The following is a 20,823-nucleotide window of genomic DNA, read 5'->3' as shown; positions in this document are numbered from 1 at the left end:
AGAAAATAAAGTGTGTGGGAGAAACTATCCTCGGCTTTGACAAGGGCTTCTCTCAACACACATCTACGAGTCTGGGCTGAGGTCGCCGGCCAAACATAACATTTCATCAATCTTATCTCAATGACAGGCAAACATTATCGAACAAAGGCTTTTTTTTCTCCAATGTCTCGTTCTACTGCTGACTCGCTAGAATCCACAGAGGGACTGAAACCGATGGGAGTGAGATTGGAAAAGAGAAACAGAGTGAGAAAGAGGAAACTTAGTAGGGATGCACCGATCTGACTTCTTCAGTCCCGATACCGATTGCGATACCGGCCGATACAGAGTACTGATCCGATACCAGTGTTTAATTAATAAGCTGTATGCCTCAACGTGTGGAAGTGACTGGGATCATTCTTTTATGTGTGAGGCAACATCAGGCTTGACTTAAACATTGCTTTCTTAACTTTGTAAAACAAAATGTAACAAGTAAATAAACTGATAAAAAATTCACTGAATTATTATTTATTATTAAATTTAATGTACTGTATATAGTATCTTGCACACTTTGCAAATGTATATAGTATGTTATTGCAAACTTGTATATAGTGGGTTATTCTATGTTTATAATTTATATTTTTGTAGTGGTCAGGTATATTTATAGTGTATTCCAATATTCTTATATTTTGTATTCTATGGATATATTTCTCTAGTGTTGACAAGTATATTTTATTAACTGTTCCTGTGCATTGCCTGCATAACCTGCTGCTGTAACACAATAAATTCCCAATTTGGGATCAATATAGTACATCTATCTATCTATCTATCTATAATAATAATAATAATAATAATAATAATAATAATCGTATACCAGCCACTTGGTAAAAAATCTTAAAAATTAACAGGAATTACAATTTACAATATAACCCTTTTTAATGCAGCAACAAATTGGTCAAAACCTAAACAGGAATTAAAATTCCAGTATATAACGTATATAGTATATAAACATCAAATTGAATTGAATAGATCAGCCCCATTGTCACCGATACCTGATCCAGCTATTTAAGTCGGTATCGGCCCGATATCCGATCCGGTATTGGTGCATCCCTACCGCATAGTAGTAGATGTTGAAGGAAAAGAGAGGAAGGAAAAAGAAGTCTACCCTCCATTTTCTGGAAACACCACATCTGGATTCAAATATGTCTGTGTGCTGAATGTTAGTCAAGGTTTGAGCCACGAGGGGAAGGAGAACAGCACTGGACAATGAGTACTGTGGTGAAATGACCACAGTGTCACACATCCTGGAACCAATTACACATATACATAAATAACGAGAGTGTTTGGAGACAAACTCCACCACCACCACCACCACCACCAGCACCACCACCAGCACCATACAAACACGAGAACCAGGCGGGCACCAAGAACCAAAGCAGGCAAAAGCAAGCCAAAAGCAATTGAGAGCCTCCACTGGGAGCGAGGCATCCAGCATTCAAGGGTGTGGGAGCTGACTGAAGATCAGGGCCAGAGTCATGTCAAGCATTGATGATGCGATGGGGCGAGCAGTGACAGACGACAAGAAGATGGGCTTTTTCATGGAGTTTGCAATCAATGAAAAAGCCACATGTCTGCAGGTCACAGAGAACATGCCGGAAATGATGCAGTTAAAGAAAAGTAATTCCAGAAAAACATGCAAAAACAAGCCAAAATGAAACAAGAAAAGAAATCATATCCTGCAACGGTCATTGAGATTGATGATGCTTAAAAAAGACCACCAATAATAATGCACTTGCAGATGTTTAAATCTTTCTATTTTCTTGTGGGAAAAAAATCCTTTTGGAAGCGGATAGTAGGGGTTTCATGACTATTTTCTTTCATTTTGATTCATCCCTATAGGCAAGGCTGTATTAATGAGGGACCAGATAAGAAACGGAACAACACATAGTGCACGGATACATTGCACAGAAGCACCACAGGTTAGTATACTGTTAAGTCTATAGTCATGAAAGCTCTATTTTCCAAATTAAATTAAAGCGCAACACAGGATGTTTCAAGGAGGACAAAGAAAGAAAATGAACAGCACACAAATGACTTCAGGAAAGCTCTGAGTGAAGGACAGATAGAGGCAGGTATAGACAAGAGAAAGACGAAGAAGACAGAGTAAAAGAGAGAGTTAAGGGGCATGGACATGTGTGTCCTAATGGCCAAGGTCTCCAGTCACGCAGTGTGACTTGATGTTATAACGTAACTTTTACTGCTCTACAAAAAGGTCAAGTTAACTAACCCCCAGTAACTATGAACTTCAAGGGGGCGCACTTGAGTCACACAACCACACCTCGTCTGGATTTCAACTTACTTTCTGCCTCGTGTCGAGTTATAACTCCCTCCGTATTTCTTCCGATTAAGGATGAGAGCAGCAATTTCTGGCACGTAGCGAGCAAACATGGCCTACATGCATGGAACAGAAAAAAAGAACAAAAGGCATGCAGAGAGGGTTCTACCGCACACAGAAAAACAGCAGAACCATCTGGAATACTTACTTTCTGCCATTAACCGCACTATAGGAACCACCATATTTCTTTCGGTTTCCTATTAACTCTATGATTTCAGGGACGTAGCTGGCAAACATGGCCTAAGGAGAAGATAGGAGACAGAAGAAGAAGCTAAAAAGAGAGACTTCTACGCCGCAGCAGGGTGGTGGGGAAACTGGTGCAAGAATCCAGATTTCTGAGGGGGGGGGAAATAGTACTTCACTATGGAAATCAAGTTAAACTTGATCTTCATATACAAAAAAATTTTTTTTGCTATTAAAAAATAGCCCCAATTTTTAAAGGTAAATGTTTAGGTACAGGTTTGGTCAGTGGGGAAGAATTTTGTCACAGCTGATGCGTCTGTGATAGCACCCTATACCTTTCTGGACAGCAGACTTTTAAAGGGAGAATAAAAAAAACCTATGTGCCATGTTTTGTCCAACAAACACAGATGATTTGGCAGGTTGATTTGAATAGGCCCACCTGATGGTCCACAGCTGCAAAACACATTAAGACTCATTCGTTGGGCTGGAAAATGAGCTGGATGCATTTTGCAAAGTGTCACAGCCTGTTATCCTAGCACGGGGTCGTGTTTAAAGGTCCCATATTATGCTAATTTTCAGGTTCATACTTGTAATTTATGTTTCTATTATAACACGTTTACATGCTGTAATGTAAAAAAAATTTAGACGGAATTGCAATGGAATTGCGTTGCCAGGCAACAGCTTGGGTCCATGTTTACTTCCTGTCAGCTGCAACAGGAAATATGGTGCCTTCAAATGAAACTCGTGAGCTCGTATTTTCAACATGGGAAGTCGTGTACACGATATGCTTACCGTTCAAGTGGTTAAGTCTTAAGAACACCACTGCTAAGCAACACCAATATTAACGTTACTGTCGGCGTCTAGAAGCCGCAGAGGCTAACAATTTAGCAAGCTAGCAAGTGGGTAACATAATGCAGTAAATGCAAAGGCATAATGACAGAGGAAAAACATGTGGCCGTTGGGAACATCAACATTTTCCTCAGACCTATTAACCAATAACCTAACCTATACGAAAAACAACATACGACTAAATTTACAATATATTAACTTATTATCCACCGAAAAATGTACTTCCATGGCCTCAGCCTTTTCTGACAACGTCAACAAACCCGTCACAACTCGTGAACTCAGAGCTTTCAGAAACTTTCCACTTACAAGGTTGTGGATACCACAAGGGGGGGCACTCATATGGACCCTTCTCGTGAACACGGTAAACACGACCCCATTTGAAGGCACCATTAAACTGGGACACATTTAGAATGTTTACGTTTAAAACTGTGAAATGGTCTAAATATTATAGATTTGTGACATCACAAAGTTACAGAAATCCTGAGTGCTTGTTTCAAAAGCACAGTTTCTGAGTACGGGCTGTGTGTATTTCTCTATGGATTGAGGGTTTCAATACTTTCACAGTATTTATAGCACTTTAAACTTGCTTTATAATAAAAAAAAAACATGATAATCTCACTTTTTACCATATGGGACCTTTAAGTTTACCAACTAACAATCACTGACGCTACACATCTAGGCCAACATCTACAATAAGAAACAAAGAGGTGCCCCTCGCCCTTGTAAATACATACTTAAGTCATGCTTGGAAAGTGCATCTACACGTCAGCAGGAATAATGTGAAACGACGTGAGTTTAATATGATCCCTGGCTTTAAAATATCTCCAGGCTGAAGTCATTATTTAGCCACTGCTGCTGATAGGAAGCAGGCTGAGGTACTAGCCTAAAGACTTCCAGAGCTCTCAGCGCTGAGAAAAACACACAACCTATCACCATGGCCACAACAAAGCACACATCCACACAGCTGCAGGTCATCAGTGCACAGCGATAGCTGTCCAAATACAGAACACTGTGACTGCGATTCGGCTAGATCCTCCGTATATTTGTAAGAGAAGACGGAGAAGGCAATATGTGTGTACTGTATGAGTGCTCACAGGTGTGCGCACCCATGCAAGTTACTGTACTAGTGGCAACCCAACAGGACGCTACATCAGAGGAAGGTGAGCGGGAGGGAGTGGGAGGCTGCTGTTGCTATGGTAACAGTCAGGCTGGCCTAAGCCTCATCTCCCTGCCCCTGTGTTTGTTGGAATTGTGGGAAGAGACACGGGAGGAGGGGTGTCCTGAAACCACGACTGCTTTTAAGAGAACAGTAACAACATTATCAGACAGCTTCCACTCTTATCAAACAAATACAGGAGTGACACGTAAGGGGGGACGACGACGAAGGAGCACATAGTACTGTAACTACAGTAGACAGGATACAGTAGGCTTAAATATGGGATACAACTTCACTGTGACAAAGAAATAACATTTACTGGCTCAGGCAACATAGTTGTAACATTTTAAAAACAGCACTATGCTAAAATATATCATAAAATATACATAATAAATGAAGTATTCAAATTCATTTGTCCTTAATACATCATGTTCAACAGTTTCAAACAGTCTATTGATGGGGACAGGCAGGATTTAGGAGGGGATAAAGGGAGCGAGGGAGAAAGAAAAGCCTGATTTTACCAAACCACCAAGGATGAAGAAGACCATAAACAGGCGACCCAAGGTGGTTTTTGCATAGACGTCCCCGTAGCCCACTGTAGACATCGTCACCATCAGTAAATAGACACATTCCCAATAGGAAAGTGGCTGGGAATTCTGGAAGTTTTCCCAAGGATCCCCTGAGTTTTCCACCTAAAACGGTGATTGGAGGGGGAAGGAGGGAAGGATAATTACGCATGACTCTCACCACCAATCTGTAAACAAAGTTTTGCACAGAGAAACTATTTAATCAAGTTGATTGAATCCAGCTACAAGTGCTCATGCACTCATCTCTGTTGAGTCATACAGTATATTCTTTATATATTGGGCTTAGGCTACCATCTAGTGGTAAAACTGTTTGGTGCCTTACCAGTTGAGTTGTTGAGCAGAGCTTCAATGTATACTATAGGGACTTTTAAAAAAATAAAAAAAATATGACACTCTACACAATAATATACTTTTTTTTTAATAATTATTTTATGGCATTTTGCCTAAATTGGACAGTTTGACAGTAGATAATGACAGGAAACATGGGGAGCGAAGAGGCATACAATAAAGGTCTCTGGTCAGACTTGAACTTGAAATTGCAGTTCTTTGAGTGCAACACCCCAAACAGTGTTTTTATATTACTAATTTTCTATTTCCTGTAGAATAAATCTTTGTTATAAAGGTTATATAAGGCCTTTCAAATCTTAAATTGAAAATAATTTATCTTTTTGAAAATACGGTTGATTTATTTGCACATGAATTAGTGGCTGTTTGCCTTCTGAGAGTTGATCATAATTTACCCTCCTTTCATTTTTTTATTACACCCTTGGGACTCAAAAATCAGCATCAGAGCAAATACTTACCCTATTAAGCAGATCACATTAAATACACACCCTTCATCAATGTCATTATAGAACTCAGTGTCTCCACTGTGAGTCATTCAGTCATTCAGTCTTTTTACTATATAGTGCACTATATTTACTGTCCACCATTCTGTGTGTGAGTGTCTGAATTCTGAGTGTGTAAATGTATCTACTATATAGTACCCTCAAAATCTCCACAATGGAACAATAAAAGTAGTGTCCATGGCGTGCAAATTACTGTAGAGCGATGCAAAATGAGTATATGAATATTGTGATTAGTAAGTGTCCGAAATCTGAATTTACTGCTTATTATTGAGTGTCTATTATACAAGGAGTAGAATGAGTGAACGAGGTAGTGATTTCGGACACAGCCGATGATTCCAATGAATTGCACACAGTGAAGAATACAGATTTTAAATTTGGGAAAAACAGAGCAAGCACTGGTATCGGATCAGTACTAGGTATTGGCAGACACCAAGAGTTAAAGGACCCATGTGTAACATTTATGTTTTCTGTAGTGTATAATCACCTGAAAATAAGAGTTGTTGTGTTTTTGTTGCTTTAGAACGAGCTGTTTATATCTACATAGGGAGCAGGTCCTCTTCACAGAGTCCACCATGTAGCACCGCAATGTTTCTACAGTAGCCCAGAACGGTTTGTGCCGGAGTCGATAACGTTACTCACTCGCTCCCGTCACCGCCAATCTCTTTCTCTCTTGCTTCACCACTCACTTCCCTCGTACACACACACCCTGAGCACTGGCTCTGCTCCGAATGACCTACGCTACTCTTATAACAAATGGCTCAAGAGAGGGCCATTTGTTGTAAGAGTAGCGTAGTTCAGGAGAGAGGCTTCAGTTGGTTGCAATCTCAACCTCACGGTTAGATCCTGCCACTGGATCTTTAAGTTACTGGAATCAGTGCATCCCTACTGAGTGTGAAAAAATGTCATTACAATATCCAGTTACCTTCCTTACTGGCTCTTTAATCACTAGACTTTACTGGTCATCACATCTGCCCACTTACCAAATGTATGAATCCAGCCGCTGTCAGCCATGTGCTGATGAAGATGGAGCATAGGTTCACCAGCTTAATGGAGTTACTGGGTAGCAGAAGAAGATGAACCATAAACTCTCAAAGACATTAGACCATAATGACAGAAAAACTGAGATTCGTGAGCCAATGACAGTAAGTTGTCGTGACTAACAATAACCTAAAGCCAGGGCAGTTGAGATGGGAATTTAATAGATTGTAGGCATATCAATAAACAAAAAATAGGGAAAATGTGATATGTGAACATAAAAGCCCAATGAGGTACAGACTGGGACTTCCAAGGAGGATGATGCTAACGGAGACATGTATTTTAATACAGATTCAAGTGATTACTACCACTTACTGTATTGTGACAACACCACATTATATACAGCACTTAAAGGTATAGTTTGGGTGTTTTTTTAAAAGATTAATTTTGGGGCTTTTTGCCTTTTTTGATACAGTAGTGACTGAGGGAGAGGGGACGACATGCAGCAAAGGCCACTGCGGTAAGGACCCGGAGCTGAGTCCTTACATGGGGCGCCCGCTCCAACAGGTGAGCCAACTGTTTGGGTGGTGGTTTGTATTTATAATATTTGTCCCGCTTTCCGACGGGGAACTGAACTGAAATGAAAGTGAAACTTATCTATGCACTCTTCAAAGCAGCAGAGTCTGTTGACAAAAACAATATAGATAAGTTTCACTTTCAGTTCAGTTGCCCGTCGGAAAATATTCGAAATATAGTGTACACTTAAACTGGTATTGATTTTTTTAGGTGAGCTTTTTTTTTAGGTGACTAAAATACGTTTTGTTGCCGGCCTCGTCCACAGCAGTACATTGTTTTGCTTCCATGCGGTAACTCCTGTCTGTTTCTCCAAACTGGGGACGTGCTGACCGTCATCTACTGTAGGTGATACACTTACTATGGATAAGTACCTCATACAACCCCACTTAAAAAACACCCTAACTATCCCTTTAACATTTCTGGGAGTTCAAACCAGCCTCACTGTTACACATACCTACTGGTGGTAGTATAGCAGTGAAGATATTATTTCAGGGGGATAGGTTTCTTGTGAATGAAAGCGGAAAGCTTCATTCTTACCTTGTTTTCAGGATATTCAAAAACTGTAGAATTTCCGAAAACTGTATCAATCTTAGTGCTCTTAGAAATCTTAATCCTGTGAGAGAAAGAGAAAGACACAGAAAGACAGAGATTAGCATATACGTGCATACAGAACAACTGATGGTTCTGATATTCACACATTTATCCATTCGTAGGGTGTTTTGTAAAATATCTTTACAGTGGTACCAGAGAACCATAAGTGAGGCAGCGATGAAGAAAGACAACTGAATATAAACCACATGTATGAGCAGTCAGAATATTTTTCTACAGCACTTCAGCACAGCACCACATGATGCACAGTTTAGTCTGCCAGACACTTTATTCTAGATGATGTGTTGGAATTATTTATGCATTCAAACAAATTAGGAGGAACATCATGTGGCCTACTTTACGTGAGCCTCAGTCTGCATCCAAGAGTAGCTCGCTTAGGGATTATAGAACAATGCGACACCTGCCTCATTGTCTTTTTACATAACGCGACTGATCCCATGGAATGCGTGTGTGCTCGCGTCTGTGCCCATGTTTGACAAAAAGCGATCTGAAATCCTATAGAGACAATCTCTACAATCAGTGGCCATATGCTTGAGACTAAACACCTTTCAAAAATCAACCAACTCTAATCGAGAAACCATTTCAAAACTGGCATGGTCATTTTCAAAGGGGTCCCTTGACCTCTGACCTCAAGATATCTGATTGAAAATGGGTTCTATGGGTACCCACGAGTCTCCCCTTTACAGACATGCCCACTTTATGATAATCACATGCAGTTTTGGGTAAGTCATATCAAGTCAGCACACTGACAGCTGTTGTTGTCTGTTGGGCTGCAGTTTGCCATGTTATGATTTGAGCATATTTTTTTATGCTAAATGCAGTACCTGTGAGGGTTTCTGGACATTATTTGCCATTGTTTTGTGTTGTTAATTGATTACCAATAATAAATATATACATATATTTGCATAAAGCAATCATATTTGCCCACTCCCATGTTGGTAAGAGTATTAAATACTTGACAAGTCTCCCTTTAAAGTACATTTTGAACAGATCAAAAAAATAGGTGATTAATCACGATTCAATATTTTAATCAAATTGATGCTAAACAAATTTTGTGTACCCCTCCAGATAATACATGTCTATACCACTACTGACACTGACGCCCTTACCCCAGGTGGAGAGGATGCGCAAACAGGACCAGACTGAATGATACAGTCCTGTCTGCCTTTCCTTTTCCTCCTGTCCATGATGGCCCTGCCTCACCCTGTACCCATTCTGAAAAAGATCGCCGCAGGACTTCTTTCGCCTCCACGTCTCTTGGAGGGTATCCAAATTGGCATCACTGTGTGTACGCCGATACACGAGCAGCTTAGGAGGAATCATTGTTTTAGGCTAAATCCCGTCCAAGGAATTCCTTTTTTCTTCTTGCCAAGACGGGAATTAAAAAATCGCTGATCCAAAAATATTTAGAGCCTCGTATTTCAAAAGCACCTCCAGAAATAAGTCCTACGGCTCTACTTTTCTATATAAAAAGATAATCTTCCTCGATACAGCACCACAAACGGTAAAAGTTCCTTGCAAAGCAAACACCTTTAGATACTGTGAAATCGATGGTCACTGCTGCAGACAGACAGGCGAAAACAGAATTGTATTGTTTGTTTAGTCGTATCAGCTTTGAAAGGGACTGTGTCTCAGTGAGCAAAATGTCAGCTCTAATATAGTTTTTTTTCCTTCTTTTTTTCATTTTTGTTATCCTCACAACCCAAACAGATTTACCTTTCTCATGGCCCTTTTTAGAGCTTTACTATTAACCCTTGTGAAGCTTTGTCTCCAACAACACACACAGCTGTGTTGAACCTATTTTCTAAAAAAAAAAAAGTCTGAACCCTGCCAGGGATTAGTAGAGATGGAGATAAAATGAAAATGATCCAGAGCAAAAAACAATAATCCTGACTTAAAAACGGATGTCTCGTTTCCACAGGAAAAAAGGTCAATAGTTATTGGACATTTCAAAGACTGGGGTCCTTTCAACTGCAGTAAAATCTGATTCTGTCTGACATAGAAAAACTTCAGTCACATTGGGGATCCAATCTTCAATGAAAACCTAAGAATTCAAAGAACATTTTAACATGACTTCTGAATATCTTAGAGAAGCAATACGTTGATGATGTTATAATTTTTGTTCCTTGTTTACACCCATACTGTACAAAGACTGGTTACAGTAGTACAGCAGCAGAGAGGTGTAAAAAGTAAAGGCATCATTCTGTGCTTCTCAGATCACCAAACAGCATCTGAACCCCTCCGCTGACAATTTCTCGCGTCTCGCTCCTCTCTATGACTACAGGCATTTTACCCCGTCTTCGAGTGTGGCCATTTGGAACAAGTTCAAACCCTTTTGTCTTTAGATGACACGTCATGCTCTTATGTTCATTTAAAGCAACCCCGTCCTTATGTTAAAACCTGTTTGCCTACACATCGTCAGTAAAATGACTCCGCTATGACATGCAGAGTAAGTCTATTGTTGTATAGTTACAATCAATGGTGAAAAGCCACAAAATACATTTATTCAAGTAGTGCACTTAAATAAAATTTTGAGGTACTTACTTACTTGATAATAATGTTATGTTAACTTATATTCGCTTTAACGCCACTAATTTCTTTAATGCATTAACGCATCTTTCAAATATTTATATACTCTCTTAAAAATCCGATGGTCCGCCATCAGGCCCGGCCACTATTCAATCTTTCAGAGGATGTAGCTGGCTCAGTTTGAAGCTAGAATGGAGATATTGGTATCAATATATCAGTAGTGAAGGAGGTTAAATAACGCTCCAAACAAACGCTAAATTCTGCCAAGGAATATCTGGCATTGCCATTTTTAAAAGGGGTCCCTTGACCTCTGACCTCAAGATATGTGAATGAAAATGGGTTCTACCCACGAGTCTCCCCTTTACAGACATGCCCACTTTATGATAATCACATGCAGTTTGGGGCAAGTCATAGTCAAGTCAGCACACTGAAACTGACAGCTGTTGTTGCCTGTTGGGCTGCAGTTTGCCATGTTATGATTTTAGCATATTTTTTATGCTAAATGCAGTACCTGTGAGGGTTTCTGGACAATATCTGTCATTGTTTTGTGTTGTTAATTGATTTCCAATAATGAATATACAGTATACATACATTTACATTAAGCAAACTTATCTGCCCACTCCCATGTTGATAAGAGTATTAAATACTTGACAAATCTCCCTTTAAGGTACATTTTGAATAGATAAAAAATGGGATTAATCGCATCATGCAATTATTTGTGATTAATATTTTAATCGATTGACAGCCCTAATTTTTACATTACGATACTGATACTTTTACTTAAATAAGAAAAGTACTTCTTTCACCACTTACTACAACAGAGTGTAACAAATTGATTATGGTACTACATTGAAGCAGATGTGTATGTCTGATGAGTTCACTGATGAGTGAACAAATAAACACTGAATAGTGGATATAAATATTAGATTGAAAAGTAACATCAACAACTGCTTTGCAAATTTGGCATTCTGAGCACAAATATTAGATATTCTACCAAAACGCCCGGTGATGCCGTGACGCATTTTTTTTCTCAATTAGTGTGAAGCATCTGTGTTTGTGTCATACTGTACATCTCTGTGTGTGCCATGTTTTCAACACTTTGTGGGACAAATATCTGTTCACACCATCACATATGCAGACTCACCTCCCAACTGAGGACAAAAATCTGGTCCCACAACATCAAGCACTTATTTGCCTACAGAGAAAGAAGGCCAATGCAACGTCCTCACAAGTATAGCAACACATGTGCGCATGTGTTGAAAAACTGTCAATGAAATTCTGCTCCCATGAACACGTGTTCATGCATGAGAAAATCTCTTTCCCACACATGCCAAAGCCTCTCGCACACACAAGTGTCAGCTGGCCAGATGCTCATTCAAAAAGGTTTTTTTTTCCTGGTCTGTGCCCACTCTTACTTCATTGAGGCTTTGCGAGCCAGAGCGCGGCCTCTCTGTCACATGTTCTGGCAAAGCAGCCTACTGGGACCTTTTATCAATCACCAGTCTGGGATGGTTCATCTGGGATAATACTGACAGTCAGACCCTGCCAGGATTAGATTATACGATGCTCCGCAGCACTAACACACGCACCGCTAGTGTAGCACTGGTTCTCACTGGACACTTGTCATGCTGAATAGACAGCACGTGCATATTAAACACATTTTTGCGAGCTTATAACTCAACTCATTGCCTTTGCAATAATTTAACATGCAATATGATGACACGTGAGGAGGAAGCCTGGCTACGGCAAAGAGGCTTAAACTTCCCTAAAAATTGTTTCCCTCCCCTGAATGTACACGATGGCTTCCTGCCAGAAACCGAGGGGCCATATAAGGCAGATGCACCCGTGCCCATGGCAGGTACCGTAAGCCTCTTTCAGCAGGAGAACACAAGGGATCAACAACAAACAGTATACTAAAACACCACTAGGAGGCAGTAGCAGGTTAGAATCAAAGCCATGCCTGAGGGCCACTACAGTACTGTACATTCTCAAAGCCAGTGCAGCTTAACTTCAACATTTAGGTTTCTACCATAAAATCAGAAAACAATACATATCAAATTACTTTGGATTGTCTTTCAATATGCTCACGATACCAGTTATTGTCAAAAATCTTTCTATTCTGAAAATAAACCAAACCAACAATGCAGTTCCCTGTGGTTTTTAAAGGGGAACTACACCCATTTTTCAAAATTCATACATGTTATTCCTTTGGTCTAAGACAGTCCAAAAAATTATTAGTAAACACGAACAACTCTCTCCAAAACCCCAAATCTAGAGTGCTCAAACTCAAACTTGTGATGTCATAGGGTATAAAGTCTGGAGCTGCGCCACAGACTGAATGAATTGGGAGAGGTGTTATAGATGACACTGAGAGCACCCACCTGAGTATATGGGTACATTTTCTATACTACAATAGAATAAGGTGCCATACACATGGCGCGTTTTTTGTGCGCTTACATCCATTGTTGGCAATGTAGAAGCGCGGCATGCACGCTCAAACGCGAGAGCAACGTTGTCGCAAAGCGCAAGCGTTTCCAAGCACCTATTTTGCAGTGCGCAACAGTTGTGCCCCGAGATAAAAATAGTTCAACTTTTAAAACGCTGCAGCGCACACCGCATGTCATGTGACGAGGAACAACCAATCACAGCCAGCAGATCTTTCCTTCTTCCGTAAATATCAATCTACGCTACATATGTGGAGGAGAAGTTAATCATTTTAGTGCAGGGCTACCCAGAACTTTACGATCTGTCCCACGAACTATTTTACTGCTTCAGCCTTTCTGTCCGAGGACGGCACAAAATCCGGTTGAAAGGTGAACCTAATTGACACAGGCAAATTGAGTGTAAAGCTACTGTGAGGGATTTACAGTGCTGGAAATCCATTTGTGTTTGATTTGACTTTGTTTAGGCTAGTCAGTGAGGCTCATACTGTTAAATTACCACAACTTCATCATCGTCATCGCAGTGCACAGGTTTTGGTTGCTTAGTAACATCAGGCGCAAAGGGAGCGCAACCTCCCAAGCACCTTGGATAAAAGGAGGGAAGCGGCACAGCTGGCATGTTTGCCAATATTTAAGTCTTAGACCATCGGAATAACATGTATGAATTTTGAAAATGGGCGTAGTTCCCCTTTAATGACTGAGGGGGAAAGCTAACTAGCAGGGTGTGTGAGAGTTGGGGCTCAGTGGCCAGATGAGCTACACTAGCATCTTTCAAACCGCCATATGCTAATCCTACACTGCTGGGACTCTCTTGAGAGCAATGCTCGGTTCAAGTAGTTAAAGGAGATTAATTCCCTTTTCCGAGGAAGAACTCTGCATGCCCTCTTACATTAGCCGCGCATCGCTCTCCTCCTCTTAATCAATGTCCAATTTGCAGAGGCAGAGAGAGCATAACTTGAAATGCATACGGCATAGACTTCCTCGCGGTGCGGAGTGGGCGGGCGCACTACCAAACAGCACCGGGGCAGAACCCCTATTAGTGGTCTTTTTATTATACACCTCCACCGGATTCTCCAGCGGTCTTCTCATGCAGGACCACGGCTGATAGAGTGAAGGGAAAGGTACGGTAATTAAGATGTATTACACTGGCTGTGGTGTGTATTCCCCAGCGGTGAATGGAAAGAAAATATGAACTAATCCACTGGGAATGAGGAGCACAATACACATTCTTAACAACCACCTTGGCTTCCTCTAACAAAGCCTGTTATGGGACACAATATACCCACTTAGCTAAATGAAAGTAGCACCAACTATGGATTAATCTATTGATTATTAGGAAAAACATTATGGCCCTGTCAAGCATTAAGACATTCTGTATATAGGAGGCAATAGTCTTTAGGGAAGTGACAATGTGATATATTTATCAGTTAACATCAAAGGTTACCTATGGAGGAGGAACCTGCTAAAATCAAAAATAAATGAATAAATAAATGACTTGATAAATAAATAAATATGCCATTAAATGTATCAAAAATAATATTAGAAATAAATGTATATGTATTCATTAATTGATAAAATGTTACATACATTGATATCTCTGTTTAAATTTGCTTCTTTATTTATTTACCTTTGGTCTTGCATTCTCAGACCGGTACAGATATGCAGATCAGAGAAAAGAATACAGAAATGAATAACTTTGGGGAAATAAATAGGGGGAAAATATAGAGAGAAAATGATGCAGAAATAATAAATAAATACATAAAATTCAATAATGAATAAATGCATTTTAAAATAAATGTAAAATAAATAAAAAAATACATGCAAACATAAATTTCATAGATAATAGATATAAATAAATAAAAGGGAAAATTAAATGGAAGAGTTGATACTGTACATAGGGGAATTAATACAAAGATAAATAAGCAAATTAAAAACAATCTATGTCACATTTTATTTATTAATTAATTAATGGCTACATTTATTTTAAATATTATTTTTGGTTCATTTAATGGCATATTTATTTATGTATTGAGACATGTTTTTATTTTGGCAGGTTCCGTCCTCCATAGTTACCATCTGAAAGCAGATCAGCAATAAGGCACTAAAGCTAATCATGATTCCTGACCTAACTCCACAGTTATTAACAGACTCTTTCAGCACCCCATTAGTATTCTGGAAGCTATCAGCAGCCTGTTAGGGTACACCATATCCCAGTGCAGATACACACTGTTCATTTTATAACTGAGGCTTTGCAACGCTGTATGCGGCCTTAAACACGTGGACAAGCGCATACACTTAAGCCATGCCAATGGGAGTTCTGTTACTATAATGCGCTGTGGTTACAGTGTATATGTCCAACAGTGCAAAAATAAACATGCTCTAAAGTTTGAAGGACATGCCACCTGATATGTCATCCGTGCAAGAAGATTCTTCCCTTTTCAAAATAATAGTTATAAAAATAAATGCATATTAATAGCTCTGGTTTCTAGGGCATCTCTCAAAAAAAATAAATTCACAATCTTTTCTACACAACAACTCACACTCCAGCTGTATTGAATAAAAAAGGCGTCCTTGCTTTCTACAGGATATTAAATGATCACAGGTAATTATTCACTGCAGAATGTCAGGCAGCAGCCAGACCACCATTTCACAGCCTTTCATCATCCTCATCAAGGCCCTAACACCAACGGCTTTCTGGGGATGAGATGAGGACACGTTACATCATGAATACCAGAAACCAGATGACTTGACTCGGCCATATCTAATTCATTACACAGCTTGTTCCCTGTGAAATTCATGGGCCACAGTGAGCCTCTTAAGAAAACTTTAGCACCTCAGAGATTAGACTTTCACAGTTTCATATTGCGTCTTACTTTTATATTACGTTTTATATTACTAGATCTAGTGATTCCAGCGGGCATGTCAAAACAAGAACATAGAAGGCAGACCTTCCACATCCCTGAATCTCTGACAGTATAGATAGTCTAGTTTATGTCATGTAATTAATGAATAATAAAGGTTTATTTCAACTATTCTAAGTAAAACTAGAATATGCACAGCCAAAATGTTGCTAATAATCCCTGATTGCGCAGGAAAAATATGTGCACATAATATGGTATGTCTAAGTTGAACCAGGAAGTCTGTGAGCAGCGATGGATGTTTCAACAGAAATCCACCTTAGTTTTCTCTTTCAAATACATTTCGCTAACCGTGGGATTTGTTGATGACCTGTATGATCAACTTATGACTCATGGCTTATTTTTTACAATGTTAATAAGTTCTCAGAAATGAAGTTATTGCTAGTTATTATTACAGGCCTTTTTCACAGCAGATATTTTGATGAGTCATAACAGGAAAAGCACAGGTGTCACAAATAACATTAATAATGTCTCCACTCTGTTCAAGTGTCCCTGTAAACCATAATAGTGATTACGTTTTCATGCACACTAATATTCCACTACCATTCAGAATATGACAATATAATGAATTTGATACGGGTCGGGTAAACAGCATATTCTGTTTGGATATTCTGAATAAAGCCTTATTCCGAATACAGCATTGACTGATTTAGACATGTGGGATATGCCGATATTATTTAATTTTTATGAGCATTCTTTGGACATGTATACGCCGCATTCAGAATATGCGTCTCAATTGTGTTTTTTACGGCAGTTTGCAACACACAGTCTCTTGCCTGTTGAAGGCCAGCTCTGTTTTTTGTACACAAACCAAATAGCCATCAGTTTGCAGAGATGCACTCCCAAAAGAAAAGCCCACATTTCTGGTTGGAAGGAGAAACACACCAACTTTTAAACATTATGAAAGACTTGAATATCAGCAGGTTTTTGGATATGCACAAATATCGCAACGCCGACCTTTTCAAGAAGGTGGTTGAAGGAATGAAAGAGGGAGGCTGTGTTCGCACGGTTGAATAAGTCCGCAACTGGTTACGTTAATCGGAGTACGCACGGCTGCACGTAAACGGGAATATTAGTGGAATATTCATTTGCATTAGTCATGTAAACAGCTTAGTAGGAATATTGTCTTTTTTGGAATAAGGGCAAAAAACAGAATATTTTGTGCACGTAAACCATGACAGAGTGACAACGAAACAGCAGGACCCTGGAAGTGAAGCACCTAATTGGAATTAAGCCATCATTCATTTTATTATCTACACCAATGCTTTTCCTACTGTGACATGTCAAAATGTCTTCCATGAAAAATGCCTAATAAGACACATTCTGAAAAAAAAAAGAGAAAAGAAACAGGATTTTCCTTCAAAAAAATATGTATAAAATGTCTTTTGGAAGGAAATGTCGATGATTTTCTGCTTTAAGAACCTCAACTCCTTCAACTACATTTCATATAATAGCCTCGCATTCTGACTTAACAGTTTTGGCGGTCCGATGTTATGCTCAGATAAACATTGGATTGACATTCAGCTGAGTTGTTAATGAAGTATAGCAACGACGTATAGTATTGTATGTGGTTTTAAAAGCAGAGCGGCAGTGCACCTGAAAAGAAAAACAGCTAAAATAAACTCTTTCTACTGCAGTGTAATTCAGGCCACAATACTCTGAATGCACTGAGAAAAGTAGGTCGTTATGTAATACAGGTTAGGGTGTTTTCCAGTCTGCTCATGCAAGAACGAGTGTGTATGTGTGTGTGAGTGTATGGGGATAACACATGCTTTTGCATGTGCATTTTTTTTGTTTGAGTGTGAATGAGCCCATTAGATGGCAGTTACGGACCGCTGTGAGGTATTCCAGGTGCAACGCCTCATCACGGCAATTACCAATGACTCTGAAGCACGCACGCACGCACACGCACACACAGACACGCACACAGAGAACCACAGCCTGGGCCGTTTTCTGAGTCACTCTCACTCCCATTAGCCAATCCACTCTGCTGCGTCTGTGCTCCCTGAAACATCAGAGGAACTCAGCCCTGTCACTTCCAATGATGAGGGGAAGTTGACTGCAGCCCAAAGCAAAAGGGCCTCGGAGACACACTCCCAGTAATGGGGAGACAGAAGGGGGACTGGGAGGCAAACGGAGAGATAGGGAGTGATAAAAGGAGGGGTGACATGTGAAGATAGAGGCAAAAGAAGAAATGGGAAAAAAAGTAAGACGGAGGCGTTGAGAGGGAAAATGTAAAAAAAACGGTGAAAGAAAGCAAGAAAAGATGAGGCTACGAAAGAATAGATTCGTGAAAGTGTCAAAGCGAGAGAGACATAGACAGCTGAAAGGGATGCGAAGACTTACCGAGCCAGCTTCTGTTCAAGTAGACAGAAACAAACACGGGAGGAACAGTAAAGAAGTCGACCACTGAATTGACCTCCAGCCAGAACCACAGCTTGTCATTTGCCGCTATAAACTGTCAAAAGAAACAGAGGATGGCATCAAAAAATGACAATTCTAATTTTATACATAACACCACATCCCTACCATTCAAACTGGCATCGCTGACATACTATAGAATGACAAAAGCTTCACCCCACTTGCTGAGTCATGCAAATGGTTGGTGGTGTAAGCAGCTTATGAGTTTATTTATTCATTCATTCAGGACGACAGGCTTGCGTCTGCACCACTGGAATGCTGCTCTGGCATGACAGCCATGCTAGCAACATTATTACAACAGGGTCAGTTTAAACTAAAGGCATGCTGTGCGAGTATTCGTAGGCGACTTAAGGGTGGTGTCTGCTTGTTTGTAAGCATCGTTGGTTGTCTTGTAAAAATGTTTTAAATAGGGCTGTCAATTGATTAAAATAGTTAATCACGATTAATCACACATGTTTTATCTGTTCATAATGTACCTTAAAGGTAGATTTGTCAAGTATTTAATACACTTATCAACATGGGGTTGGGCAAATATGCTTGCTTTATGCACATGTATGTATATATTTATTATTGGAAATCAATTAACAACACAAAACAATGACAAATATTCACACAATCACATATAGCATAAATCTTTTTTTAGCAAACTGCAGCCCAACAGGCAACAACAGCTGTCAGTGTGTCAGTGTGCTGACTTGACTATGACTTGCCCCAAACTGCATGTGATTATCATAAAGTGGGCATGTCTGTAAAGGGGAGACTCGTGGGTACCCATAGAACCCATTTACATTCACATATCTTGAGGTCAGAGGTCAAGGGACCCCTTTGAAAATGGCAATGCCAGTTTTTCCTTGCCAAAATGTAGCGTAAATTTGAAGCAATGAAGCAAAGTAATATGACATGGTTGGTAGCAATGGATTCTTTAGGTTTTCTAGTTTCATATGATACCAGTATCTTCACTCTAGCTTTAAAACTGAGCCCGCTACAACCAAAAAAATTGCAGGTTGCATTAATGCATTTAAGAAATTAGTGGCGTTAAAACAAATTTGCGTAAATGCGTTATTATTACGTTAACTTCGACAGCCCTAGTTTTAAATGTTTTAAAATTCTTCATCATATAAAGAAGATGTAAAAATGCAATATACTGGAATGAGGGTTGAAAATAAGAAGCATGCAAGATCTTTTTGTAGGATGCTGTAGATTTGAATGCATGTAAAAGCATGCCGGCCTGCCTCTCTGCATGGCTGTGTGCATATTATTTGAGCCAGTGTGTGTCTGTAAATGTGTATAGATGTACGAGTGAGTGTGTGCATTGTGTGAGCATGCACGTGCCAACTTACCCGCAGGCCAAAGTAGAGAAGGAAGAAGACGTTGAAGGCCATATCGATCTGTAACGTGAAGTCTTTGTAGAAATTCTGGCAGGATTCTATAGGACTAGAGAACAAAGAGAGAGAAAGAGAGAAAACACATTACTATAAAGTTAAATACTCATGAACTGATACTGATGTAGAGAAGGGTCTTTGTTTTATTTCCTATCATGAACAGACAGGCGGCAAATACCAGGGACCTCGACATATTTCCATGTTATGTCTCTTTATGTTTCTTTGTATTTGTTTTTGTTTTGTTTTTACAGTTGGTCAGTTAGTGAAATGGGTGAATCAGCATAGGGAAAAATAATAATTATATAAATATCACCATATCAATAAATTGTCCCATGTTTTTGTGTCTAACTTACTGTAAATATAAATCCTACTAACTGTACATAACTGTATATAGACATATCCACATGTACATGCTGTACATATTGATCCAGTCCATTTATATCCATCCGGTATTTATTTCTTTGCACTATATGTATTGTTTACAACTCCCCAACACTTGACTTGTATATAGACATTTTATTTTAATTTTATTTTGATTAGTGTATATTTTTATTCTGATATTTCTATTCTGTGTATGTACATTGACAGAGCTGCATAAAAGAGTCAAATTCCATGTATGTATATACTGTAATTGGCGAAATAAACCTGATTCTGTTTCTGATAGGGACAACAATTTCTGAAATTGATCCAATATTGAGGGAGAGCACTGGCTGCAGTATGGTGCAATCAGGGCAAGATGGTACTGTCATTTACCTGCACTAAAAATGCTTGGAGGACAACAGTGGACTAGTGAATACATCCATAGTGGAAACGTGAGTGCCAGCCGGGAAGAGTTTGTTGTGTTGGAGTCCAGAAAGCGTAGCTTAGTGTTATCTAAAAGATTTTCAATGTCATGGCTGAATATTTAGATGATTTTGACAATGTGGATGAGGTCATTGAATTCGATGGCTGCCCGTATTTATTTGAGCCAGAGTATAC

General features: G+C 39.5%; 1 protein-coding gene across 14 annotated transcripts in view; it reads right to left on the bottom strand.

Annotated features, from left to right (window-relative positions):
• The window catches only part of kcnma1a (potassium large conductance calcium-activated channel, subfamily M, alpha member 1a), a 182,607-nt gene that overhangs the window by 56,588 nt on the left and 105,196 nt on the right, over positions 1-20,823 (bottom strand). For 11 of the 14 annotated variants that reach the window (XM_074645990.1, XM_074645993.1, XM_074645991.1 and 8 more), the window contains exons 4-9: positions 19,804-19,897; positions 18,389-18,500; positions 8,083-8,158; positions 6,975-7,050; positions 5,081-5,251; positions 2,520-2,611 (exon numbers count right to left, since the gene is read on the bottom strand). In XM_074645990.1, the coding sequence (XP_074502091.1) occupies positions 2,520-2,611; positions 5,081-5,251; positions 6,975-7,050; positions 8,083-8,158; positions 18,389-18,500; positions 19,804-19,897 (621 nt within the window). Of the gene's footprint in view, positions 1-2,335; positions 2,428-2,519; positions 2,612-5,080; positions 5,252-6,974; positions 7,051-8,082; positions 8,159-18,388; positions 18,501-19,803; positions 19,898-20,823 lie in introns of all 14 variants that reach the window. The other 3 variants (XM_074645980.1, XM_074645983.1, XM_074645987.1) reach the window with 1 other exon arrangement.

This window comes from Sebastes fasciatus, chromosome 9, assembly GCF_043250625.1.
Source record: "Sebastes fasciatus isolate fSebFas1 chromosome 9, fSebFas1.pri, whole genome shotgun sequence".
Lineage (NCBI taxonomy): Eukaryota > Metazoa > Chordata > Actinopteri > Perciformes > Sebastidae > Sebastes > Sebastes fasciatus.
The sequence above is the reverse complement of the archived record's forward strand: the minus strand, read 5'-3'. Positions and strand labels throughout refer to the sequence as shown.